Source organism: Narcine bancroftii, chromosome 5 (genome assembly GCF_036971445.1).
Source record: "Narcine bancroftii isolate sNarBan1 chromosome 5, sNarBan1.hap1, whole genome shotgun sequence".
In the NCBI taxonomy this organism is placed as follows: domain Eukaryota; kingdom Metazoa; phylum Chordata; class Chondrichthyes; order Torpediniformes; family Narcinidae; genus Narcine; species Narcine bancroftii.
The window spans coordinates 91,336,390-91,358,797 of NC_091473.1; the positions used below are offsets into that span (position 1 = coordinate 91,336,390).

General features: G+C 43.1%; 1 protein-coding gene across 7 annotated transcripts in view; it reads left to right on the forward strand.

Annotated features, from left to right (window-relative positions):
* Positions 1-22,173, forward strand: part of LOC138763707 (ubiquitin-conjugating enzyme E2 U-like) — a 63,598-nt gene extending 41,425 nt beyond the window's left edge. For 4 of the 7 annotated variants that reach the window (XM_069938333.1, XM_069938335.1, XM_069938336.1 and 1 more), the window contains exons 6-8: positions 10,022-10,151; positions 17,118-17,190; positions 21,947-22,173. In XM_069938333.1, the coding sequence (XP_069794434.1) occupies positions 10,022-10,151; positions 17,118-17,190; positions 21,947-22,067 (324 nt within the window). In that variant the 3' untranslated portion in view covers positions 22,068-22,173. Of the gene's footprint in view, positions 1-9,731; positions 9,781-10,021; positions 10,152-15,930; positions 16,027-17,117; positions 17,191-21,946 lie in introns of those variants that run through there. The other 3 variants (XR_011357737.1, XM_069938337.1, XM_069938338.1) reach the window with 3 other exon arrangements.
* Positions 22,174-22,408: the final 235 nt, after the last annotated feature.

A 22,408-nucleotide genomic window follows, 5' to 3' on the forward strand; every position in this document is an offset into this window, starting at 1 on the left:
AATTTGGCTGATTGAATTGAATGCAGATAAGTTCGAGATGTTGCTCTTTATAAGAGTGAATCAGGATAGGATGTACACAGTAGGCCATTGAGGAGTGCAGAGGAGCAGAGAGATCTGGGAAAATATGTACATTGTTCCTGAAGGTGGCATTGCACGTAGTCAGGGCTGTAAAGAGGGCTTTTGGCATCTTAGCCTTTATAAATCAAAGTAATGAGTATAGAAGTTGGGATGTTATGTTGAAGTTATTCAAGTCATTAGTGAGGCTACACTTAGAATATTTTTGTACAGTTCTGATTGCCCAGCAGCAGGAAAGATATCAATAAGATTGAAAAAGTGCAGAGAAGATTTACCGGGTCTTCTGGAGTTGAGTTACCAGGAAAGATTAAACAGGTTAGGACTATACTCCTTGGAATGAAGAATGAGGGGAGACTTCATAGAGGTTTATAAGATTGAGGGGTATAGACAGAGTAGATGCGAGTAGGATGTTTCTACTTAGACTGGGGGAGATAAATAAGAGAGATCATAGCTTTGGGCTGAAAGGGAGAGGTATTATGGGAAATTTTTTCATTCAATGGTAGGGGTGTGGAATGAGCTGCCATCTGATTAAATCTTGAGTTATAAAATAAATTGGATAAATACTTGGATAGGTGTGGTCTGGAGGGTTATGGAATGAGAGTAGGTCAGTGGAACTTGCTTGTTTTATAGGTCAGCACAGACCAGAAGGGTTGAATGGCCTGTTTGTGCTGTAATGTTCTAGGGTTCTATGGACCTTTGCCCCAGATGTCTGCCCACTAGAGCTCCCAACACACCAGCTGGCAGCCCATCCATCCGAGCTCCTGGCTGCGGATCCTCGCCCCGGATGCCTGCCCATCTGAGCTCCCAATTCGGATGGGTGGGGGGGGGGAGGGTTGCGACAGCACTGGATGGGGATGTGGAGCATCCGAGCATCGGGCCGTCTACGACGAATTAGGCATCCGTATATAGCAAATTGGTGGCACTGGATTCTGTTTTTCCACTGGCACCTATAAAGTAAGGATTCCCTAGGGTTCTGCTAATTACTGACATGGGCTATTCAAGCGTGAGTTGAGCATGGGTCTCGTCGGGTCATGTTTGGTGTCAAACGTGAGCTTTGGTGTGCAGACGACATCCATGGGAAAAAATGTTTGGCTTTCAGAATTTCGGATAAAAGATTATGTACCTGCACTTTAAAATTTACTCTTGACTCCAATATACTGTCAAAAGGCAAAGGAGGAAAAACCCAACACCCAACCCCAACAAACCAATTTTCCCTTGTAACCGCTGCAATCGTGTCTGCCTGTCCCGCATCGGACTTGTCAGCCACAAACGAGCCTGCAGCTGACGTGGACATTACCCCTCTATAAATCTTCGTCTGCGAAGCCAAGCCAAAGATTTATAAAGCAATGGTCTTGGCACTGACAATTGGTGAATAACATCCTTGCGTCTATTACCGTTTCTCCTTGTGTAATAGTCGATCCCATGTAATAGTTGACACCCCCTCCCCCACCTTTTTGGCCCCAAATTTGTGTGTTTTTGTATAACCCATGTAAAAGTTGACCCTTTCTTTGCCCCGACCACCCACCCATCTGAGTTCCCGATGCCCTGACCGCGAAACCTCACCTCGGCTGCCTGCTCATCCAAGTTCTTAATGCCCCGGCCGCCCACCCATGTGAGCTCCTGATGCCATGGCCACAGATCCTCAGCTCAGCTGCATGCCCACTGGAGCTCCCAACGCCCTGATCACGGATCCTCACCTCACCCACCCACCCAGTGGAACTCCCAATGCCCCAACTGCGTAGCCTTGGCTGCCTGCCCATCTGAGCTCCCGACTCCCTGAATGCAGTCATGCCACGAGGTCCTGGCCATCTGAGCTCCTGATGCCTTGACCATGGTACTTACCATGGTCAAAAGTAGGACCTGTGTAAAAGTCACCCCCCCTTCTAAATTTGACCCAAAAAACAGATTAAAAAAAAATACTCTATTACATGAGTATATATGGTATTTATGCATTTCTATATTAAGCCATTTTTTCCTCAATTTATCTCAACCCCTCTTTTCCATAAGCCTTGCTTTTGTTTAGCGGTCTTTTATATGGCACTCCTGAAACATTTTCTTGAAATCCATTTATTTTTCCCTAATTATTTTTTCTAAAACCATTCCTGGTACTAATGTTAAATTGATTGCTCTCAGTCCCTTTCTCAAAGATGTGACATTTCCCTCTTTCTAATCCTGTCATTTTCCCTGTGCATCTGAAAATTTTAAGATAAAGGGTGAAAACAATACCAGACCTTCTATGATTTTTTTTCCACCCTTTTCCAAACTGTAATGCAAGTCATTTGGAGCAGGCAATTTTTCTGCTAGCCATTCTGGCACATACAGGTTAAAGGTTTTCACCCCCATCAATTGTTTCTACAATCTCCATTTTCTTTTGCTTACTTAGCACCAATGCAAATTTCTCATTAATATTCTGGCCTTGACCTGCACTTCTAATCATACATACTCTTCCCAAATATATCCCACCCCTCTTTTGACTTGCTTAGTGGTTATATGTCATTGGAAGATTTGTGGTTTCCTTTTCCATGTTGACTCTCATTCTATTTTCATGTTCTCTTTAATTTTTTTTGAACTTACTCCTCAAGTACATCTGTCCAACCAAACCCATCCATCTTCCCAAACTGTGAAGATGCCTCATTTTCCCTTTTTCTTTTTCTAACTTTGACAGCAAACTTTTAAGTCTGCTTTTTTGCAATTCATGCACACGTACTTCCAAGTTTCTCTGCACAACAGTATACTGCTTTTTTCTGCCATTTAAATAGAAGTGAAATCTAGTATTTTTTTCTTTTCAAATTGGATGTCCTCACATTTACTAACGTACTCCATCTGCCAGACCCTTTCCCACTCACTGCACCCATTTGTATCTCTTTGCATAATCTCTCTGTCCTCATCACAGTTTTGCATTTCCACACAATTTGGTGTCACCTGCAAACTTTGATACCTAACACTTGGTCCTCTACGCCAAATCCTTTATGTATATTGTGAACAGTTGCATGCCCAGCACCGACCCTTGTGGCCTCCCACTCATCAGTGACACACCCATTTATCCCAACTCTGCTTTATTTTGGTTAATCAATCCCCTTTTTTTTGGCCAATATGTTACCCCAACTCATCCAGATGTCTTTCTCCCTGCTAATTTAGTGTAAACCCTCACTAGTGAACCTGCCAAAGAGGATAGTGGGCCCAATTACATTAATGTGAAAGTCTGTCCTTTTTGAATTTTTACCTCCTGCCCAAAACTGTTCCCAGTACTTCAAAAATCTGAAGCCCTCTCTCCAGTCCCATCCTCAAGTACTGTGTTAATGATCCTTATCTTCCTATTTCTATTCTTTATGGTTTGGTGCTGGTGGAAATTCCTGGATTGTTGTCATCTTTTCCCCAATTATCAGGAAATCTTCAAAGTCTTTGTTGCATCTCTGGCACAAAAGTCGTGTCCTGGTACCTTCTGTAATGCCATTTATCTAGCACCAGATAACACACCAAGTAGGTCTCTTAATGTTAGTTTCAGAACGACACATCTACTCACTTAACAATGGGAATTCCAATAACACTTGCTTTTGTATACATTGCTATTCCTGCCTTTCTTATCTCTTGCATAGCACTCCTTGAAATCTCATCACATGTCAATTTGAAAGTGGCACACACATTCTACACTCTTCTTCCTACTTCTGGATTTCTTCACCAAATATCAGGAGTTCCTTTAAATCCCTTTGTTATTGAAATGTAACTAGAGCTGCAGTAGTGTTTTATAATTTATAATTGGACACCCGGGGAGCGAAGATGCAGCGCTACCGCAGGGTCAAGTTGACTGCTGTTGGCTCCGTGTGGACTTTGAATGGCCTGTTGAGAGAGCTGACGGGTTATTATTTGAAATTCTACGACCTCAGAGTCTGTGCCCAAGATGGTGGTGCCTATTAATCACCACCAGCCATGAGGGGCTGCAGACTCTGGGCAAGTGGAGGACTGGTGCAGGGCACCAGAGGATGGGAAGATCACCCACCTCTGTCTGAGAAGGAGAAGTGGAGGAGATGACCTGTAGCGATGGAGCAGTGAGGGGCTCTGAGACTGAGGGACCAGTGCATGTGGCGGGCTGTTGGTGATTCAAGGCAAGGAACCCGGGGAGCTGTGGGCTGCAGGAGACTACTGCGGGGAGACTTGCGCCAGGCTGTGGACTGCTAGAGACTGGCTCGAAACTGGCTGGAGGGGGTGCCAGGTCTTGGAACCAGGATACAAAGGTGTGCTGATGGCACCAAAGGGTTCCTGACCATGTTGGAAGTTTGGATCTGGAGCTTGAACTGGACTCTGTGGCTGTGTAAGTACTGGAGGTGAAACTACAGACACAGTGACTGGGGGGGCTTTTGCTTCTCTTTCTCTGTAAGAGGCACTTAGGCAATTTCTGCTGGTGGTGAATCTGTCTCCCTTACAGCAGGCAAAAAGAAATGTCATGTAATATGACACTGTTTTATTACTATAATAATAAATTGAATTTTCAGTTATTGTCATTCCATTTCAATAAGCTGTAACTGCTGCTGATTCCAGCAGAGGGAGCTGTTGTCTGTGCTTTGCAATTCATCACAGCCCAAAAGACATTTATTGAGCCAGTACACTGAAATTACTGTCCCCTTTCCATTTCTTTGCTCTTTCCACATACTTTTGTCAGGATTTCAGAACTATCTCATGCTTTTCGATAGAATTTTTTAAAAACTCACATTCATGATTTGCTAGAAATGGCAGCATTTATTGACATTTTTGAAGTGCCCTTGAGAAGATGATGGTGAGGCATCTTCTTGAATTGTTGCTGTCCTACTGATGAAGGTATCACACAGTATTAATGGGTTCAGAATTTCAGAATTGAGACCTAGCAATAAGGTAGACCAGCAATATGCATCCAAGTCAGTATGGTGTATGATTTAAAGGGAAATCTACAAGCTGTCATCATGGGAGACTTTAATTTGCATATAGATTGGACTAGTCAAATTGGTAAAAATACAGAGGAGGAGGAATTCCTTGAATGTTTACGGGACGGTTATCTAGACCAATATGTCGAGGAACCAACTCGGGAGCAGGCCATTTTAGATTGGGTATTATGCAATGATAAGGGGCTAATCAACAATCTTGTTGTACGAGGCCCTTTGGGTAGGAGCGATCACAATGTGATCGAATTCTCACTCGACATGGAGAGTGATGAAATTAAAACCGAGACTAAGGTCCTGAATTTAAATAGAGGGAATTATGATGGTATGAGACGGGAGTTGAGTAAGATTGATTGGGTGGTGTTTATGGGGGAGTTGACTGTGGATAGACAATGGAAAGCATTCACAGATCTAATGGAGAAATTGTAAAAATCGTTTATACCGGTTTGGCATAAAAATAAACCAAAAAAGGTGACTCAACCGTGGATAACAAGGGAAATTAGAGACAGGATTGGGTCCAAAGAGAGAGCATATCAATTGGCCAAAAAAAGTACCGCAACCGAAGACTGGGAGCGGTTCAAGATGCACCAAAGGAGGACAAAAGGATTAATCAAGAGAGCAAAGATAAATTACGAAAGTAAGCTTGCGGCAAATATAAAAACCGACTGCAAAAGCTTTTATAAATATGTCAAGAGGAAAAGATTGGTGAAATCCAGAGTAGGTCCTTTGCAGTCGGAATCAGGGGAATATATAATGGGGAATAAGGAAATGACAGACCAATTAAATTCTTACTTTAGTTCTGTTTTTACAAGAGAGGATACAAATAACCTCCCAAGGATGTTGGGAAACATAGAGACTAATGCAAGGGAGGAAATGAAAGAAATCAGTATCTCTAAGGACATGGTCTTGGGGAAATTGATGGGATTGAAGGCAGATAAATCCCAAGGGCCTGATAATCTACATCCTAGAGTACTTAAGGAAGTGGCCATTCAGATAGCAGATGCTTTAAGAATTATTTTCCAGAACTCGATAGACTCAGGATCAGTACCCATGGATTGGAGGGTAACTAATGTTACCCCACTATTTAAAAAGGGGGGGTAGAGAAAAAGCGAGGAATTATAGGCCGGTGAGCCTTACATCAGTAGTGGGCAAAATGATGGAATCCATTATTAAGGATGTAATAGCGGAGCATACGACTAGCAGAGAAGGGATCGGACGGAGTCAACATGGATTTACAAAAGGTAAATCATGCTTGACAAATCTATTGGAATTCTTTGAGATGGTGACAGGTAAAATAGATGGGGGAGAGCCAGTGGATGTGGTGTACCTGGACTTCCAAAAGGCCTTCGATAAGGTCCCGCATAAACGACTGGCTCATGGGATTGGGGGCAAAGTATTGATGTGGATTGAGAACTGGCTGGCAGGTAGAAGACAGAGAGTTGGGATAAATGGCTCGTTTTCTGAGTGGCAGGCGGTGACCAGTGGGGTGCCACAGGGATCTGTACTGGGACCCCAGCTGTTCACAATTTACATTGATGATCTGGATGAGGGGATTGGATGTAATATCTCCAAATTTGCAGATGACATTAAGCTAGGAGGGGTTGTGTGCACGAAAGAGGGGGTCAGGAAGCTCCAGTGTGATTTGGATAAATTGAGCGACTGGGCAGATACATGGCAAATGCACTACAATGTGGATAAATGTGAGGTTATCCACTTTGGTAATACAAACCGGAGGGCAGATTACTATTTGAATGGCAATAGATTAAGAGATGGGGAAGTGCAGAGAGACCTAGGGGTACTTGCACATCAGTCTCTGAAGGTGAGCATGCAGGTACAGCAGGCGGTTAAAAAGGCAAATGGTATGTTGGCCTTCATATCAAGAGGGTTTGAGTATAGGAACAAGGATACCTTACTGCAGCTGTACAGGGCCTTGGTGAGACCACATCTGGAGTATTGTGTGCAGTTTTGGTCACCTTATCTAAGGAAGGATGTTCTTGCAATGGAGGGAGTGCAGAGGCAATTCACCAGGCTGATACCTGGAATGGCAGGAATGACTTATGAGGAAAGATTGCGCAAATTGGGATTGTACTCGCTGGAGTTTAGAAGATTGAGAGGGGATCTCATAGAGACCTATAAAATTCTGGCAGGACTGGACAGAATGGATGCAGATGGGATGTTTCCAATGATGGGAAAATCCAGAACCCGGGGCCATGGTTTGAGGATAATAGGCAAACCATTTAGGACCGAGATGAGGAGGAATTTCTTGACCCAGAGGGTGGTGAATCTGTGGAATTCATTGCCACAGAGGGCAGTAGAGGCAGATTCATTAAATATATTTAAGAGGGAATTGGATATATTTCTTTAGTATAAGGGTATTAAAGGTTACGGAGAGAAGGCGGGGACGGGGTACTGAACTTTAAGATCAGCCATGATCTCGTTGAATGGCGGAGCAGGCTCGAAGAGTCGAATGACCTACTCCTGCTCCTATCTTCTATGTTTCTAGTGCTGTTCCCTTATCCTAGATGCTATAAAAATTCTATTTATAGATGGTACAGACTGCAAAGACTATGTGCTACCAGGATATTGTCGAGGTAGATGAAAAGGAAGGGCAAATCTGCCGACTGCGTCCATGAGGCGCTGGAAAGACTGGGCCACATTCTTCAACCTGAAGGGCATACAGAGGAACTTGAAAAGGCTGAAAGGGGTGATGATGGCATCGTCCGTGTGCACGGGGATCAGGTCAACATTAGAGAAAAGCGTTGTGCCATGGAGATTTGCTGTGAAATCCTGGATGTGGGGAATGGGATAATTGTTGGGCATTGTTGCATTGTTGAGGCATCTGTAGTCTCCACTGGATCTCCATCTGCTGTTGAACTTTGGTACCAAGTGGAAGGGTGAAGCCCATGGGCTGTCGGAACGGCAGACGATGCCAAGTTCTTCCATGCATTTAAAGTCTTCCTCGGCGAGGTTGAGTTTGTCTGGGGCTAGGTGACTGGCTCACGAATGTGGTCATAATGTGGTGCTGGACGCCATGCTTCGGCATGATGGCAGTGAACTGGAGGCGCAGAACGGAAGGATAGCTAGCGAGGAGGCGACTGTATTAGTTGTGTGGATCCTCCACGGAAATGAGCTAGGTAGGAGGTCAATTGGACGTGCCAAGGGGCACTGTCTGGAACTTCTGTGTGGACTAATCATCTGCCTTGGATGTCCACCAATAGGGAGTGTGCCTGAAGGAAATCTGCACCTAATAGGGGCTTCTCCACTGAAGCCAGCGTGAATGACCAATTGAAAGTGGTCTGGCTGAAACGTATAGCAATTCTCCTCTTGCCAAAAGTTTTAATAGTGGTGTTGTAGACTGCGCGTGTCTCGTGCGTGTCTCGAGTGACATGGGGGAATGATGCTTATCTTTACCCTGTGTCTACGAGGAACCTGTGGCTCGAGATCCTGTCCTAGACGATTAGTAGGCTGTTCGGTCGGCCAACCGCCACAGCCACTAAGAGCAGCTGGCCCTGTCATTTCCCAGAAATGAGCACAGTTGATGGCAACTGTGTGCCACTGGTAGAAGTACCATTTTGGGACAGGCCTTTCTGTCTTCTGGTGGGGTGGGGCCTGTTCAGGTGGTTGACTGGACTTGGGTGTTGCCCTTGGCGGTGGCCATGTAATGCGGTTGACTGAGTCTATGGTCTCACGCTTGGAGCAGTAGAGAGCATCTGCTCGTGCTGTGACCTTGCGTGGTTCGCTGAAATCCACATTGGTCAATGGGAGTCTAATGTCTTTGGGCATTTGCTCGAGGAACGCCTGCTCGAACATGAGGCAGGGCTTGTGCCCTTCTGCCAGCATGAGCATTTTGTCCATTAGGGCGGACAGGGTCCTTTCACCTTGGCCATCCAAATAAAGGAAATTGGTGGCCCTCTCGCACCATGAAAGTCCGTATGTGCTGATGAGAAAGTTTTAAGAGCCATGTATTTACCTTTCTCTGGTGGCACCTGGATGAGGTCATCGATTCATAAATATTTAATCGAATAGAAGGTTATCTGATTGATCTGGAACTGGGCCTCTGCTTGGCCAAACCAAGTGAGGGGCCTGTTCGTCCAGAATGTTGGCAGCTTCAACACGACGGCACCTACGGCTGCCGGGTCTATTGTGTCGAGTCTTCAGGACATGGAAACTCATCAGTGTGGCGAGTTGTGCGTAAGCGCAGCGAAAAGGCTAACAGGCTAAAGGCTCGAATAACACAACTTCTTTACTTTGAATTCCGCCCTGCCCTGTCTCTATCTCTGGACTGCCCCTCGCGTTTCGGAGCTTGCGTCACGCTGACACAAGCGCGAACGTGCTCTTCCAGTCTGAACTGAAGAGAAGGTCTCGTGATGCCATCTTTGCTGCGGCTGCCCTGCTGACTGTGCGTGACAAGCGGGGCTGGTTCACTGCTACAATTATGTGCTTCACCACAATATAACAAATAATTGGGTATATCTCATTTTCTTTCTCCTCTACTTTCCTGTCTCATTCTTCTCCCAAGGTCTTTCCTTTTCTCTGATATGAGTAACCATTTCTGTGGTATGATTGCAGTTGCCAAAGAACTGTGCCTGTGTTGATAACTTCTTCACATTCCTAACCCTGCATAATTTTCCTATTATTGCCAAATTCTATCTTCAAGCAACATTCATGTCTGCGCATTTACAGAAGGGATCACTGGAAGTGATTGGGAATGGGATTTGTGAATGAATTGCCTCCTTTCTTTTTCAGGTTGAAGACAATGAGGCTAATTTAGTTGTTTTCTCTCCTGGATTCAGAGGTAATATTTTGTGACAGCCATTAAATACAAAGCCAAAGCTATAATGTCTGTCAAAGAATTAAGAATTTTATCTTTTTAAACGTAGATTGGGTTGAAAGCTCAATTTTCAAGGTGACAAGATGAGGATTGGAGCAGGATAAATTAATTCTCTTGTTATTTTAATTAGTTTGACAGATTCTTTCTGAAACTCTTAATTATGGGAAGCCTTATTAAGCCAAGTTGTGCTGTAACTTCCAATTAGGTGATGTTGTCCAACCCAATACTGGAAAATCCGGTCAATGTGGAGGCTGCCAGGATGTTAAGGGAGAATCCACAACAATATCGAGAAATGGTTTTCAAATGTGTCACAGCCAGCAAGCAGCTCAAAGCAAGTAAGATCTTTGGAGTTGAAAGTCACTAAAATGTTTGTTTGATAGAAAATACGCAGTTTATAATTAAAGTACTCTCTATCACCAACTGAATTTCTCCAGCTTTGTGTTTTTGATTCAAAAGTCTGCTGATTTTTTCTATTTTAGAACATAAAACACTACAGCACAGTACTGCCCCTTTGACCCCTCGGTGTTGTGTCGACCCTCGGTGTTGTGTCGACCCATATATTCCTTTTTTGAAAAAAATACTGAACCCTCCCTACCCCGTAACCGTCTGTTTTTCTTTCATCCATGTGCCTTTGAGTTTCTTAAATACCCCTAATGTTTCAGCCTTCATGGCAAGCCATTCCGAACACCCACAACTCTAAAAAATAATCCTAGCTCTGCTAACCATGCCTCAATACTTATTTTCCAATCCAGGCAACATCCTGGTAAATCTCCTCTGCACCCTCTCCAGAGCTTCCACGTCCTTCCTATAATGAGATGACCAGAACTGAACACAATACTCCCAAGTGTGGTCTCATCAGAGACATGAAGAGTTGCAAACAAGACCCCTTAACTCTTAATGAAGCCTTACATCCCATAGGCCTTCTTAACTATCCTATTAACCTGCACAGTAATCTGAGGGATGTATAGAATTGGACCTCCAGGTCCCTCTGTTTATCATACTCCTAAGTAACTGACCATTAACCCTGTACTCAGCCTTCTGGTTTGTCCTTCCAAAATGCATCACCTCACACTTATCCAGATTGAACTCCATCTGCCACCTTTCCATCCAACTCTACATCCTGACTATATCCATTTGTAACCTACGACAACTTACATCACCACCCACAACCCTTCCAACCTTCGTATCACCTTTAAACTTACTAACCCATCCTTTCACCTCTTCATCTAGGTCATTTATAAGGATCATAAAGAGCAGGGGGCCCAGAACAGATCCTTGCAAAACTCCACTAGTCCCTGACCTCCAGGCAGAAAACTTTTCTTCCACTACAACTCTCTGCTTTCTGCATGCAAGACCATTTTTTATCCACACAGCCAAGGTTTCATGGATCCCATACGTTATGACTTTCTGAATGAATCTCTCATGGGGGACCTTCTTAAATGCCTTACTAAAATCCATATAGATCACATCTACTGCCCTACACTCATCAATTTCTTTTATTAGCCCCTCAAAAAATTCCATTAGGCTTGTGAGGTACGACCTTCTCTTCACACAGCCATGCTGATGATTCTTGAGTAGTCTGTACTACTTCAAATGTTCATAAATCCTGTCCTTAAGAATCCTCTCCAATAGTTTGCGCACCACTGACGTCTATAATTTACAGGATTATGTGGTCCCCAAGGAGACTACATTGGCCTCTCTCCAATCCTATGGCACCTCCCCTGTGGCCAAAGAGGACTCAAAGATCATAGCCAATGCCCACAGCATCCTGGGGCACATTGCATCTGGCTCCGGGGACTTATCAATCTCAATGTTTTTAAGACGATCCAACAATTCCTTAATCTCAACATCGTTCAACACTCAAGGCTGTTCTTTTCCAACCTCACCCTGATTAAGGTCCTTTTCGTTTGTGAATCTGAAGCAAAGTATTCATTTAGGACCTCATCTGCCTCCAGGCACATGTTGAATTCTTTATCCTTATGCAGCTCCACTTTCTTTCTCATCATCCTTCTGTTCTTCACATACAATGCCTTGGGGTTCTCTTTAATCCTACATGCCAAGGCCTTCTCATGCCCCCTTCAAGCTCTCCTAAGTCCTTTCATAAGCTTCTTCCTGGCTACCATATACTTCTCATGAGCCCTTCTTGTTTCCTGCTTCCTATATCTAATGTCTGTTTCCTCCTTCCTCTTGACTAGCTGCCTCACCTGTTTCGTCAGCCATGGTTCTCTTTTCCTACCACACCTGTCTATCATTGTAAAACTCTGTCAAATCTCTTCGAGGGATGCCTACACTGAAGAAGTTGTCCTTGATGAAGAGCTCCATTTTTCTTTGCTACATAAAGTACACTGTTTGATCAGCTGAGTTTCTCCACCTTTATGGTTTTACTTCAATCACAGTTTCTGCAATCTTTCATGTTTTACTTCTATTTATAATTATTTGGCTGTATAAGGTTTATAAATCTTTGAAAGTACATAGAACAGCACAGTACAGGCCCTTTGGCCCTCAATGTTGTGCCGACCCAAATATTCCTTTTAAAATAAATACTAAACCCTACATTACCCCGTAACCTTCTATTTTTCTTTCATCCATGTGCCCCTAATGTTTCAGCTTCCACCACCATCCCTGGCAAAGCATTCCAGGCATCCATAACTCTCTGTATTTTTTTTTTAAATTATCCCTGATATCTCTCCTCAACTTCACTCCCTTAACTTTGTACATGTGTCCTCTGATATTCGCTGTTCCTGCCCTGGGAAACTGGTGCTGGCTGTCCGTTCTATTTATGCCTCTCATAATCATGGCAGTGAGGCTGAGGGAAGAATGACTATTTCTGAATTGAAACAAAGAATCTCATTAAAGATCCAAGGAACTTTTTTTGTGCGTGAAGCCTGGTATGACCTACATCAGCTGGATTGATTCTCTATATTTGGCCCAGAGTGATGAATTTGAGAGAGAATATTTATCATATTTCTCACTCCTGACCTATATCTCCAAACTGGGAGAATGGATTTGACATCTCTCTGCTGGCCTATATGACAATTGGTATTCTTCTTTAAGATTATCATTTGGGAGAGATGCTGTTGCCTAGAAATTGGATTTCATCTATTTTGATGTGTCAAAACATCATTTCATCTTGTTTTGCCAACACTGTTTCAGATCCTTTGGATATAATGAAATTGGTTAAAAAGATGTTTGATACAGTGTTGACGTGACTTTTAAACAGAATGAGAAAATAATGTCCTGCTAGGTTCCTGATAGGACCAGGCTGAATTCAACGTAGCTACAGACATTTTGCTGAGCAACGACCAAACTGTCACTTCTTTAAGGCACACTCTTCAGAAGCCAGATAACAGCTACAAAGTGCCATAGAAGAGATAGTGAGAGAATAGAGGGCTATGGGATTTTCAGACAATGACTGAGAAGTCATGGTGCATGAAGTACCTGCCAGGAAGGAGGGCAGTACACCAGAGAATGTTGAGACCTGTCAGGACCTGTTGGAAGAGCTTTGAAATGAAGACCTGTATTTTCTCCTCCAGCAGAGCAATTCTCTGTACCAAGGATAAGTGGTTTTTTAAAAAAAATCACCATTTCATGTTGTATCAAAGTTGATTGCATAGCACTAAAGTGCTGTTGTATTATATGTATGTCACATACATACACATGTAAAAACTATTGCAACATTCATGCTGAACACATATCCCATCCTCTTCCACACCACCTTCCAGCCTCACTTCATCATTAACATTCTATACCTTACCTCTCTGCATCGAAGTTAAGCATCCAAAGGAGTGATACTGGAAAAATATCATTCAGCCTCTGTCCTCCTTTCAGATAGCAAGAAGGTCATCTGTTTTGGGGCAAGTTACATATTTAATCACTATTACGTGTATAACCACTCACTTGCTGAGGCCACTCAGGATCTACCAGGTATACTCATTAATATTACATAATTATATGTCCCCTTTTGATTTAATCAGCAGGGGCATAATTAATATGTGGTGAAGCTGCGTCATGGTGGTAGAGGTATGCCCATATAGGAGCCAGGAGACCTCTTCCTTGGAGATGATGTGTATATCTTTGCAAGACCTGCATACTATGCTGTCACACAGTGACCTCTGTTCTGAGTGACGCCTGCTTTAGAGACCTAGAAACCATACAGTATTGCTCCTTCTAGGCGGTCTCATCCTGATCCAGCCAGAAGTTGGGTCTGTTATGAGAAGCGTGAAGTTATGAAGGAACAGAAGAATTTTGGTGTCAATCATACAGGAGCGATGTGAAAGAACAGAAAAATAACACCAGCGAACCGTCTCGTGCCTCATCGAGCATTGAGACGCCACTCTTGAACCGTTTGCTTTTCCCATTGAGCAGTGAGATGCCATTTGTGAGCAGGGTGCTCATGGGCCTCGTGGATGTTGTATGTGGACAACTAGCTTTACTCCAGGAATGGAGAGAAAATGCACGTTGGCAAATTTCTGCTTGAGCATAGAGATGCTGATCTTTTGCTTGCAAAAGAAGGGATGTAATGTGCCAGAGCTAGTCTCTCTTCTGCAGGGTCTGTCAACTGGGTCAGCTATGGGTTTTACTGGTAGAGTGATCATTGCACCATTGTCTGCCAATCCTCCTTGAGGTCACCTGTTGCACAGATTCAATCATAACACAAACATTAATTTATTTCCCTCCCCCACTGCCCCACCCCCCTCCTTTTCCCAACCAACAGCATCTTCTGGCAGCACTTCATTCCCAGACTGCTTTTTCACTTGCCCTTGAACAGGAATCTGAGGCGAAGCCATCTTGGATAAGAGGTTTTTGTGGACCAGATTCAAGGGTGAAAGGAGAAGCCTTCTCACAGCCAGGGGACAACCCATGTGGGGATGCTCTTGTGTCACTCTAGGACACACATGTCAAACCCTGGCCCGCGATATAATTATATTTGGCCCGCAAGATCATTTCAAAAATGTATTAGAGGTGGCCCGCTGGCCCCCGCGCCAGTATAGCACATGCACAGTAATACAACAAATCCCAAAATGCATTGGCGTCAGCCTGCTAATTGCCCCCACCTCCTCTGTTTACATTGCAGGGTCTCACCGTGGACTCTGGTTTTGGGGCCTGGCCGGTGTCAGGGGAAGCCAAGGCCGCTTCCCAGCGCCCGGAACCGGAGGCCTCGGGCCTGACCTCGCCAGGACCGTTGCCCACTCCCCCTCCCTACCGCAGGCCAACCCGCGACTCACGGTGACGGGGCCGCTGATCTGCTGAGATGCCGCCCTGCAGTGAGAGCCGATGTCCCCGCACTGTCGTGTCCCCCCGCCTGCCCCCCACCACCGCAGCGCAGCATGGATGGTGTCAGGGGAAGCCAAGGCCGCTTCCCAGCACCCGGAACCGGAGGCCTCGGGCCTGACCTCGCCAGGACCGTTGCCCACTCCCCCTCCCTGCCGCAGGCTGACCCGCGACTCACGGTGACGGGGCCACTGATCCGCCGAGATGCCGCCCTGCAGCGAGAGCCGATGCCCCCGCACTGTCATTGTCCAACCCGATTGCCCGCAAACCCCGCCCTCCCGCACACAGGCCTGAGTAAGGATTATGAACTTTAATCTCAGGATAAAACGATCTTCCAATAGTTTCATGTCACAGTGATCAATATATTCCTGGTTAAAAATGGTCCTGCACCTGGATACAAGCTCATTAGGCATAAAACTTGAAAAGTGTGTAAATCAAAGGATGGAAAAAGGGCATGGCAAATAACCCTGCTAGAGTTCATGCCCACAATCAGTCACCCATTGGATTGTTTCAGGAATCATGTTATTCTCCCACATTCTCAATAGCCCTCAGATTTTACTATTCGACAGCACACTAGCAACATTTGACAAATCCTCTATAGAGAAATATTATTGATTGAATATTTTATTTCTCATTTGCTAATGCTTCTGGAAAGAGTTTATCCAAAACTATTATTAAACATTTATTTTAATAAGAAAAAGTTTAACATTACATATGTTGAAAGAAGAGAAAACATGCAGATGTTGTTGAAAATTTTCAATAAATATTTAGTTCGGCCCTCGACTTAGTCCAAGTTTTTAATTTTGGCCCTCCGTTAATTTGAGTTTGACACCCCTGCTCTAGGACAACAAACCTCCTTCTTGCATTATGGGCATCTCCAAGGAAGAGATTACTGGAAATATGAGTGTGGCCACGTGTGAGATGTCTGCACCATGGTGGCTATTCCTCTGAATTCCCCCTTTATGTGAACTACTGAATGCAGCAGGAATGGGTGAGAGCATTAATGAAAACTGATTGCTTGTGGAATAAAACAGTTGTTGCAAGCTAAATTAAAAGTTGCGCTTCTGCTATTGATAGTTATTATTTGCGTCTTGCTTTATACTCTGAGATGACCAATTAGTGCATTGGTTTAAAATTAACTTCAATTGGACTTTCATAAGTTTTCTCATTAATAAATGCATATGGTCTTGATTGAGTTGAAATGTTAATGACCCCAATGTATTTCCCAGAATGAAACACTTAAGTCTGCAGACTCTGTGATTGTAGTAAAAACACAGAAATCCTGGAGAAACTCAGCTGGTATTTTCACCAAACAAAAAAAGCAAATATATATTGGACCTGAGCCCTTCTTCAAGGAATAAGAAGAATGAGCCAGAAGTTTGAAGTCTCAGAATTCAGACAATGCTGGCTGGGGGAAGAACCTAGATCAACAAAAAAGGTGATAACCGGGTAGGATAAGGGACTAAGTAAGAATTTATCATGTTGGTGTGAAAGGAGACAGAGAAAAGGGAGAGAGACAGAGCTGGAGGAAGGGGGAAGAAGTGGGGAGGGGAGGGGAGGGGGTTTTAATGAAAGATAGAGGTTGATATTAATGCCATCCAGTTGGAGGGTGCCCAGTTGGAAGATGAGGTGTTGTTCCTCCAATTTGTGGGTGGTCTCAATCCTGCCATGCATTGAGACTGTGGACAGACATGTCATGGGATGGGAAATTGAAATGGGTGGTCACTGGTTTTGCTGCATGATACCATGTTTTAGTGAAAACAGGTTTGGAAATCCTGACCCTGCAAATACTTTGCTCATTGGAGAAGCCAAGGTCAAATGTGGCTTCTCTGAAAACTCTAGAGAGCATTTAGTTCACAAAAAAGGCATGCTTTGCTACCTGCCATTTGATCATTGGTCAAATTTGGTAGTCAGGCAATGCCACTGGGACAGCAAGGTGGAAATTTGGGGAAATGGGAAATAAAAGGTGACAATGTTTTCTTTTGTATGGATGGTGGACTTTCTCAAAGTTTCCTTTTGATCCTCAACAGCTGGAATTAACTTTGCAATTGAATGTTTTCCTGTGGCTCACTTTCAAAACCAAGCTTTCAGCAAACGGCAAAAGTGAGTAGATCAATAGAACCAGATATAAGCTATAAGTGTTCAGAATTCAAGTCACACAGATTTTCTGTGAATGTAATACATTGTTTGAAATGGCAACACATGGTATATTTGCTCACAATCACCAAATAGTTCCTCACTTTGCATTTCCACCCTGTCAAAACCTCTTGACCTTTAAGTTTACTGAAGATCTTTCTCTACAGAAGAGATTTGTTCCCTCATTAATCCCTCTCTTCACCACCCATTTTGGATAAGCTCGTATTTCTAATGTTAAACCGTATTTTTCAGTTTTTAAACATCAAAAGCAAGAATGAAAATAGAACCCAACAAGGGCTAATTCTGAAAAAGCAACATGATTTTTAACACCAAGAAAATATGAAGCTATCTATGAAAACATGTAATACCAAGAAATGAAATCAGAACAATGTGATGCTAATATTACAGAATGGAGTCAAACCTCTTACAGGCAACAGCAAACTGTGCAAAATATTGGAATTAATTATCAACACAATTTGAAACAAGGGTGCAAAATGTCCTAGCTTGTAGGACTCAAAAAGTTCAAATCCTGTGGCTCCCTTGAGATGGTGAGAGCCTTGCAGAAAGTACTAATGCCTAAAATTTGGTGCATCTCAATAAGCAAAGGATGAAATTCAACAGCATGTTTTTATTAAACTCAAAACTGAGATTTGTGATTAAAACCTGAAAGACAATGTGGCTGAGGTGTATGAAGAAACAACTACTTGTTTGAGGAGTTGTTAGAGTTTTTTGTGGTGGAGAGAGGAAATAGAATTCTGAGTAAGGTAGTTAATGTGTTGAGACCATATTTTTTATTTAACATATATATGAGCTGCATTGAGAAACTCAGCTGGAAATGTTTTGTTTCTCTGTTGATGCTGAACTAGGAAAGGGATGAAATCAATAGATGCAGCTTAGAAAATGGAGAATGTGCTGACAAGCTGTGCAAATGGGTAAAGAATAGAGGGTGAAACTTATAGCAGAGATCTAACATTTTCCACGCACATGGGATTATAAAAATAGTTTGCATGGATACTTGCTCTGAAATGTTGAAATAGGTCTCAGAATTTAGGCACCTTGTCAAACACATCTTGCCAATCAATGGCAGCAACCAGCTTAGCCATTGTGGTGCAGAGCCAAAACCTTACAATCCAAGAGATAAACTGCTACACCTCCCTGGGTTGAACATGGGGATCCTCAAGGCCATTGGAAAGCCATTTGTTGAGCTGTGGCAGTGAAAGCATTAGGTCATTTCATGTCAGACCTCTGCCTGGAGAGCGGCTACAAGACCTTGGAAATGTGTAAACATAAACACAATATGCAGATGGCATTAATATTATCAGGAAAGCCAATTTTGCTGTAGTTGGTTGGAAGCCAGATCAGATATGGTTGGAATTCAAAATCATATGTTTCACTATTATTTCACCAGTAAAGAGAAAGACAGTGGGGGTGGAGACAAAGGTGGGTGAGGAGGGGGGGGGGGGGGGGGGGGGGGATTCTAAACATTGATTTTCTATTCTTGAAATATCTACCAGGCTTGTATTTCTTCTCAACATGAGTGAGCAGAACCCATTTCCCAACATCCTAAATTATATTGTTACAGCATTTGGCTTACTCCTTAATGATCGGCATTCTTTTGTGCTATCTACTTTTGTTTTAAACGTTAAAATTAAAGTTCCTCTGCTCACACAGGATTTTAAAAAAAGTGAAATGTGAAACTGCTCATGTGTACAGATCATGAGGTTTAGACCATGCTTGTAGGGATGATCAGGCTGTGGGGTTTTGTCCAAATTATATTTGAGCCTTTTCTTCCAGAACCATATCTCTTTTAAAAATTATGCATCTGCAACACTGCTGAGCTTCATGTAGAGCCACAAACAATTAGAATGTTTGATTTCTCAGATCTCTTTATGCATTCTCTCTGTCCCACTAGCTGTGGATCCCTGAGTGCACTCTCAGCTATGACTTCATGCACTTTGACTTTTTTTGGATTCTTTGTGGAAACCTTGTATTCAATTATAATGACCTCATGCACTGAAGTGCTTTCCCAAAGCCACTTTTCCTATTGTCTTCATCAAGACACCTCCAAGACACAGCTCCAACTGTACCTTTGGTTGCATTTCTCTCCATTGAAACCTTCAACTCAGTATCAAAAGCATAGTGTAAAAAATAGCTTTTTACAATGCAACTAATGATCCTAAAGAACCCAGATGAACAAATTGTAAATTCACAAAGGAATCACTGAAGGCAAGCATACAGGTGCAGCAAGAAGTTAAGGAAACCAGTAGAATGTTGGAGAGACTGCAGATACTGGAATCTCGAACACCAATTAGTTTTCTGGAGGAACTCAGCAAATCGACCAGCATCAGTGGGAGAAAAAGAATTGTAAACATGTCAGGCCATAACCCTTCATCAGGATCCTTTGGCAAGACTATATGTTCTAGACTTTAGAAGAAGGAGTGGTCTCAATAAATTATACATAATTCTGAAGGGGATTGACAGAGTGAATGGAGAGGGAATGTTTTTGTGGCTTCTGGATAAAGAATGTAGGATTGAAGTAAAAAGAAATTTCTTCACTTAGAGAGTGGTCAAAACTATTATGGATCACAAGTCAACCTTGAGAATTAAGGACAATTACGCCTCTCTTCCAGACAGACTGAACAGCTTCTATGTACAGTTTAATGAGAAGAACAGGATGATGCCAAAGAAAGCTCCCTATATAGCCGAGGTGAGGAGAATCCTATCAAAGGTGAACCCACACAAGGCTAGACAACATACCTGGTCAGGTACTGAAGGACTCCACAGACCAATTGACAAATGTCTTCAAGGACATCTTCAACACCTCATTGCAGCAGTCCATTGTTCCCGCAGAGTTCAATACAGATATCATCATCCTGGTATCCAAGAGGGTGACAATAACAGGCCTCAATGAGTACCGCCCTCTGGCATTGATCTCCTCCATTATAAAATGCTTCAAGCGTCTGGTGATGGAACTTATCAAGGCACACCTCCTAGGGACGCTGGATCCATTTCAGTTTGCCTATAGAAGAAACCATTCCGCAGACAAAGCTATAACCTTGTCACTTCACTCCGTCCTGGTTCACCTGGAGAATGATGCCTCATACACCAGGATGCTATTCATTGACTTCAGCTCGGCGTTTAATGCTATAATTTCCCAAAGGCTGGTGGAGAAGCTGTCCTCACTGGGATTCAACACCCCTCTCTGTAACTGGATCCTAGACTTCCTAACAGAAAGACCACAGTCTATCCAAGTTGGTAGCAGAATATCGAGCGCCATCACTCTGAGCACTGGTACTCCTTAGGGCTGTGTGCTCAGCCCACTCCTGTTCACACTACTGGCCCACAACTGCATCGCCAGATCCAGCTGCAACAGTGTCATCAAGTTTGCAGATGACACGACAATCCTTGGCCTCATCAACACTTCTCTGTAGTGAGTCGCACTACAGAGAAGAGGTGGAAAATCTCGTGAAATGGTGCAAGAGTAACAACCCGAGTCTCAAAGTGAACAAGATGAAGTAGATGATCATGGACTTCAGGAAGACCAGAAATGACCACCCTCCACTACATATCAGCAACTTTGTAGTGGAGAGTGTGGAGAGCACCAAGATCCTTGGAGTTCACTTAACTAGTGACCTATCATGGACACCCAATATTTCCTCACTCGTCAGGTAGCCACAGCAACAACTGGACTTCCTGAGAAGACTGAAGTGGGCAAGGCTACTGGCCACCATTATGTCAACCTTGTATAGGAACTCTGTCGAGAACTTCCTGGCTGGCTGCATCAGTGTGGTATGGTTTCTGCAGAGAAATAGATCAGAGCTCAATTCATAGGACCTTAAAAGTGGCAGAGAGGATCACTGGAGTATCCCTCTTTCTCTCCCCCCCCCCCCCACCCCCCCCATATCAATGTGATCTACTGGGATAATTGTCCAAGAGGGCATGCCTGCAAAATCATTGAGGATCCCTTCTACCCTGCACACAGCATCTTTCAGCTGCTCCCTTTGGGGAAGAGATGCAGGAGTATCAGAGCCAGCACCACCAGGTTGAGGAACAGCTTCTTCCCATGGGCAGTGAGAATGCTGAATGACCAAAGGAACGGCTCACACTAACTATCTGAAACTCTCATTTGTACAAAACAAAATTTATTTATTTATATTTATAGATATAATACTGGTCGTTCATATGTACTATTTGTCTGTATGTGTTATGTCTGGATGTATGTCTGCATATTTTTGCACTGAGGACTGAACGCTGTTTTGTCAGGTTGTAGTTGTACAATCAGATGACAATAAACTTGACTTGGTGAGCCTGTGGAATTGTTACCATAAAAGGCTATAGAGGCCAAATTGCTGAATACATTTAAGGAGTTGGATAAATTTCCAGGCACAAAAGACATCAAGGGACAGGGGAAGAGAGTGAGAATATTTTGTAGAGAAAATGGATTAACCATGATCAAAACTAACAGAGGAACAAGGTCAGAATCCTAAATTGCCTACTGCTGCTCCTATTTTTGTCTTCTCTATCCTTGTTTCTAGTTTCTGATTGATCCTTTTGAATCTCCTGTTAGTTTTAACAGAAGTTTTATAATCATTCTCTTTTGATCAATTGTTTAAAAAATAGCAAGCTAGATTTTTACATTCACCATTACCTTTTGGAATATGTGTGTCATTTTAACATGTATGTGTTAGCTCTTGCAAAGAAATGAATAATTGTTTCATTGCAGAATTAAAATGATTGCTTTTGACGAATATCACAAGACATGGACTGAAATTGCCACATCAAAACCGAATGAGAGCTGCAAAGATTCAAGTACAATCCCTCCACCTACAATTTTTTTTAAATAATGTTATGGCACTGGGTAATTTGTGTACGTGGGTATGTTTTCTTTATATTTCTGTGGAATACTCTTGAATTTAGCCAAAACTGCAATAAAAATCAAATTTATATTTATTTTTGACATTTTAAATCAAACCTCTAGATGACTAGATTATATATTGTATGTTGTTAAATTAAGTCTGGATACGTTCTGAAAACATAATCAGAGTGATCTCTAAATGTTAAGAGTAATACCACCACCCTTCAAAGTGTGAGGAATACTGCTGGTACACTCAGCTCAAGAGCCAGGAGCTTATAAGTTATTGAAAAAGATTGCCAATACTTGTCCCGTTGATGATCATTTTTCAAA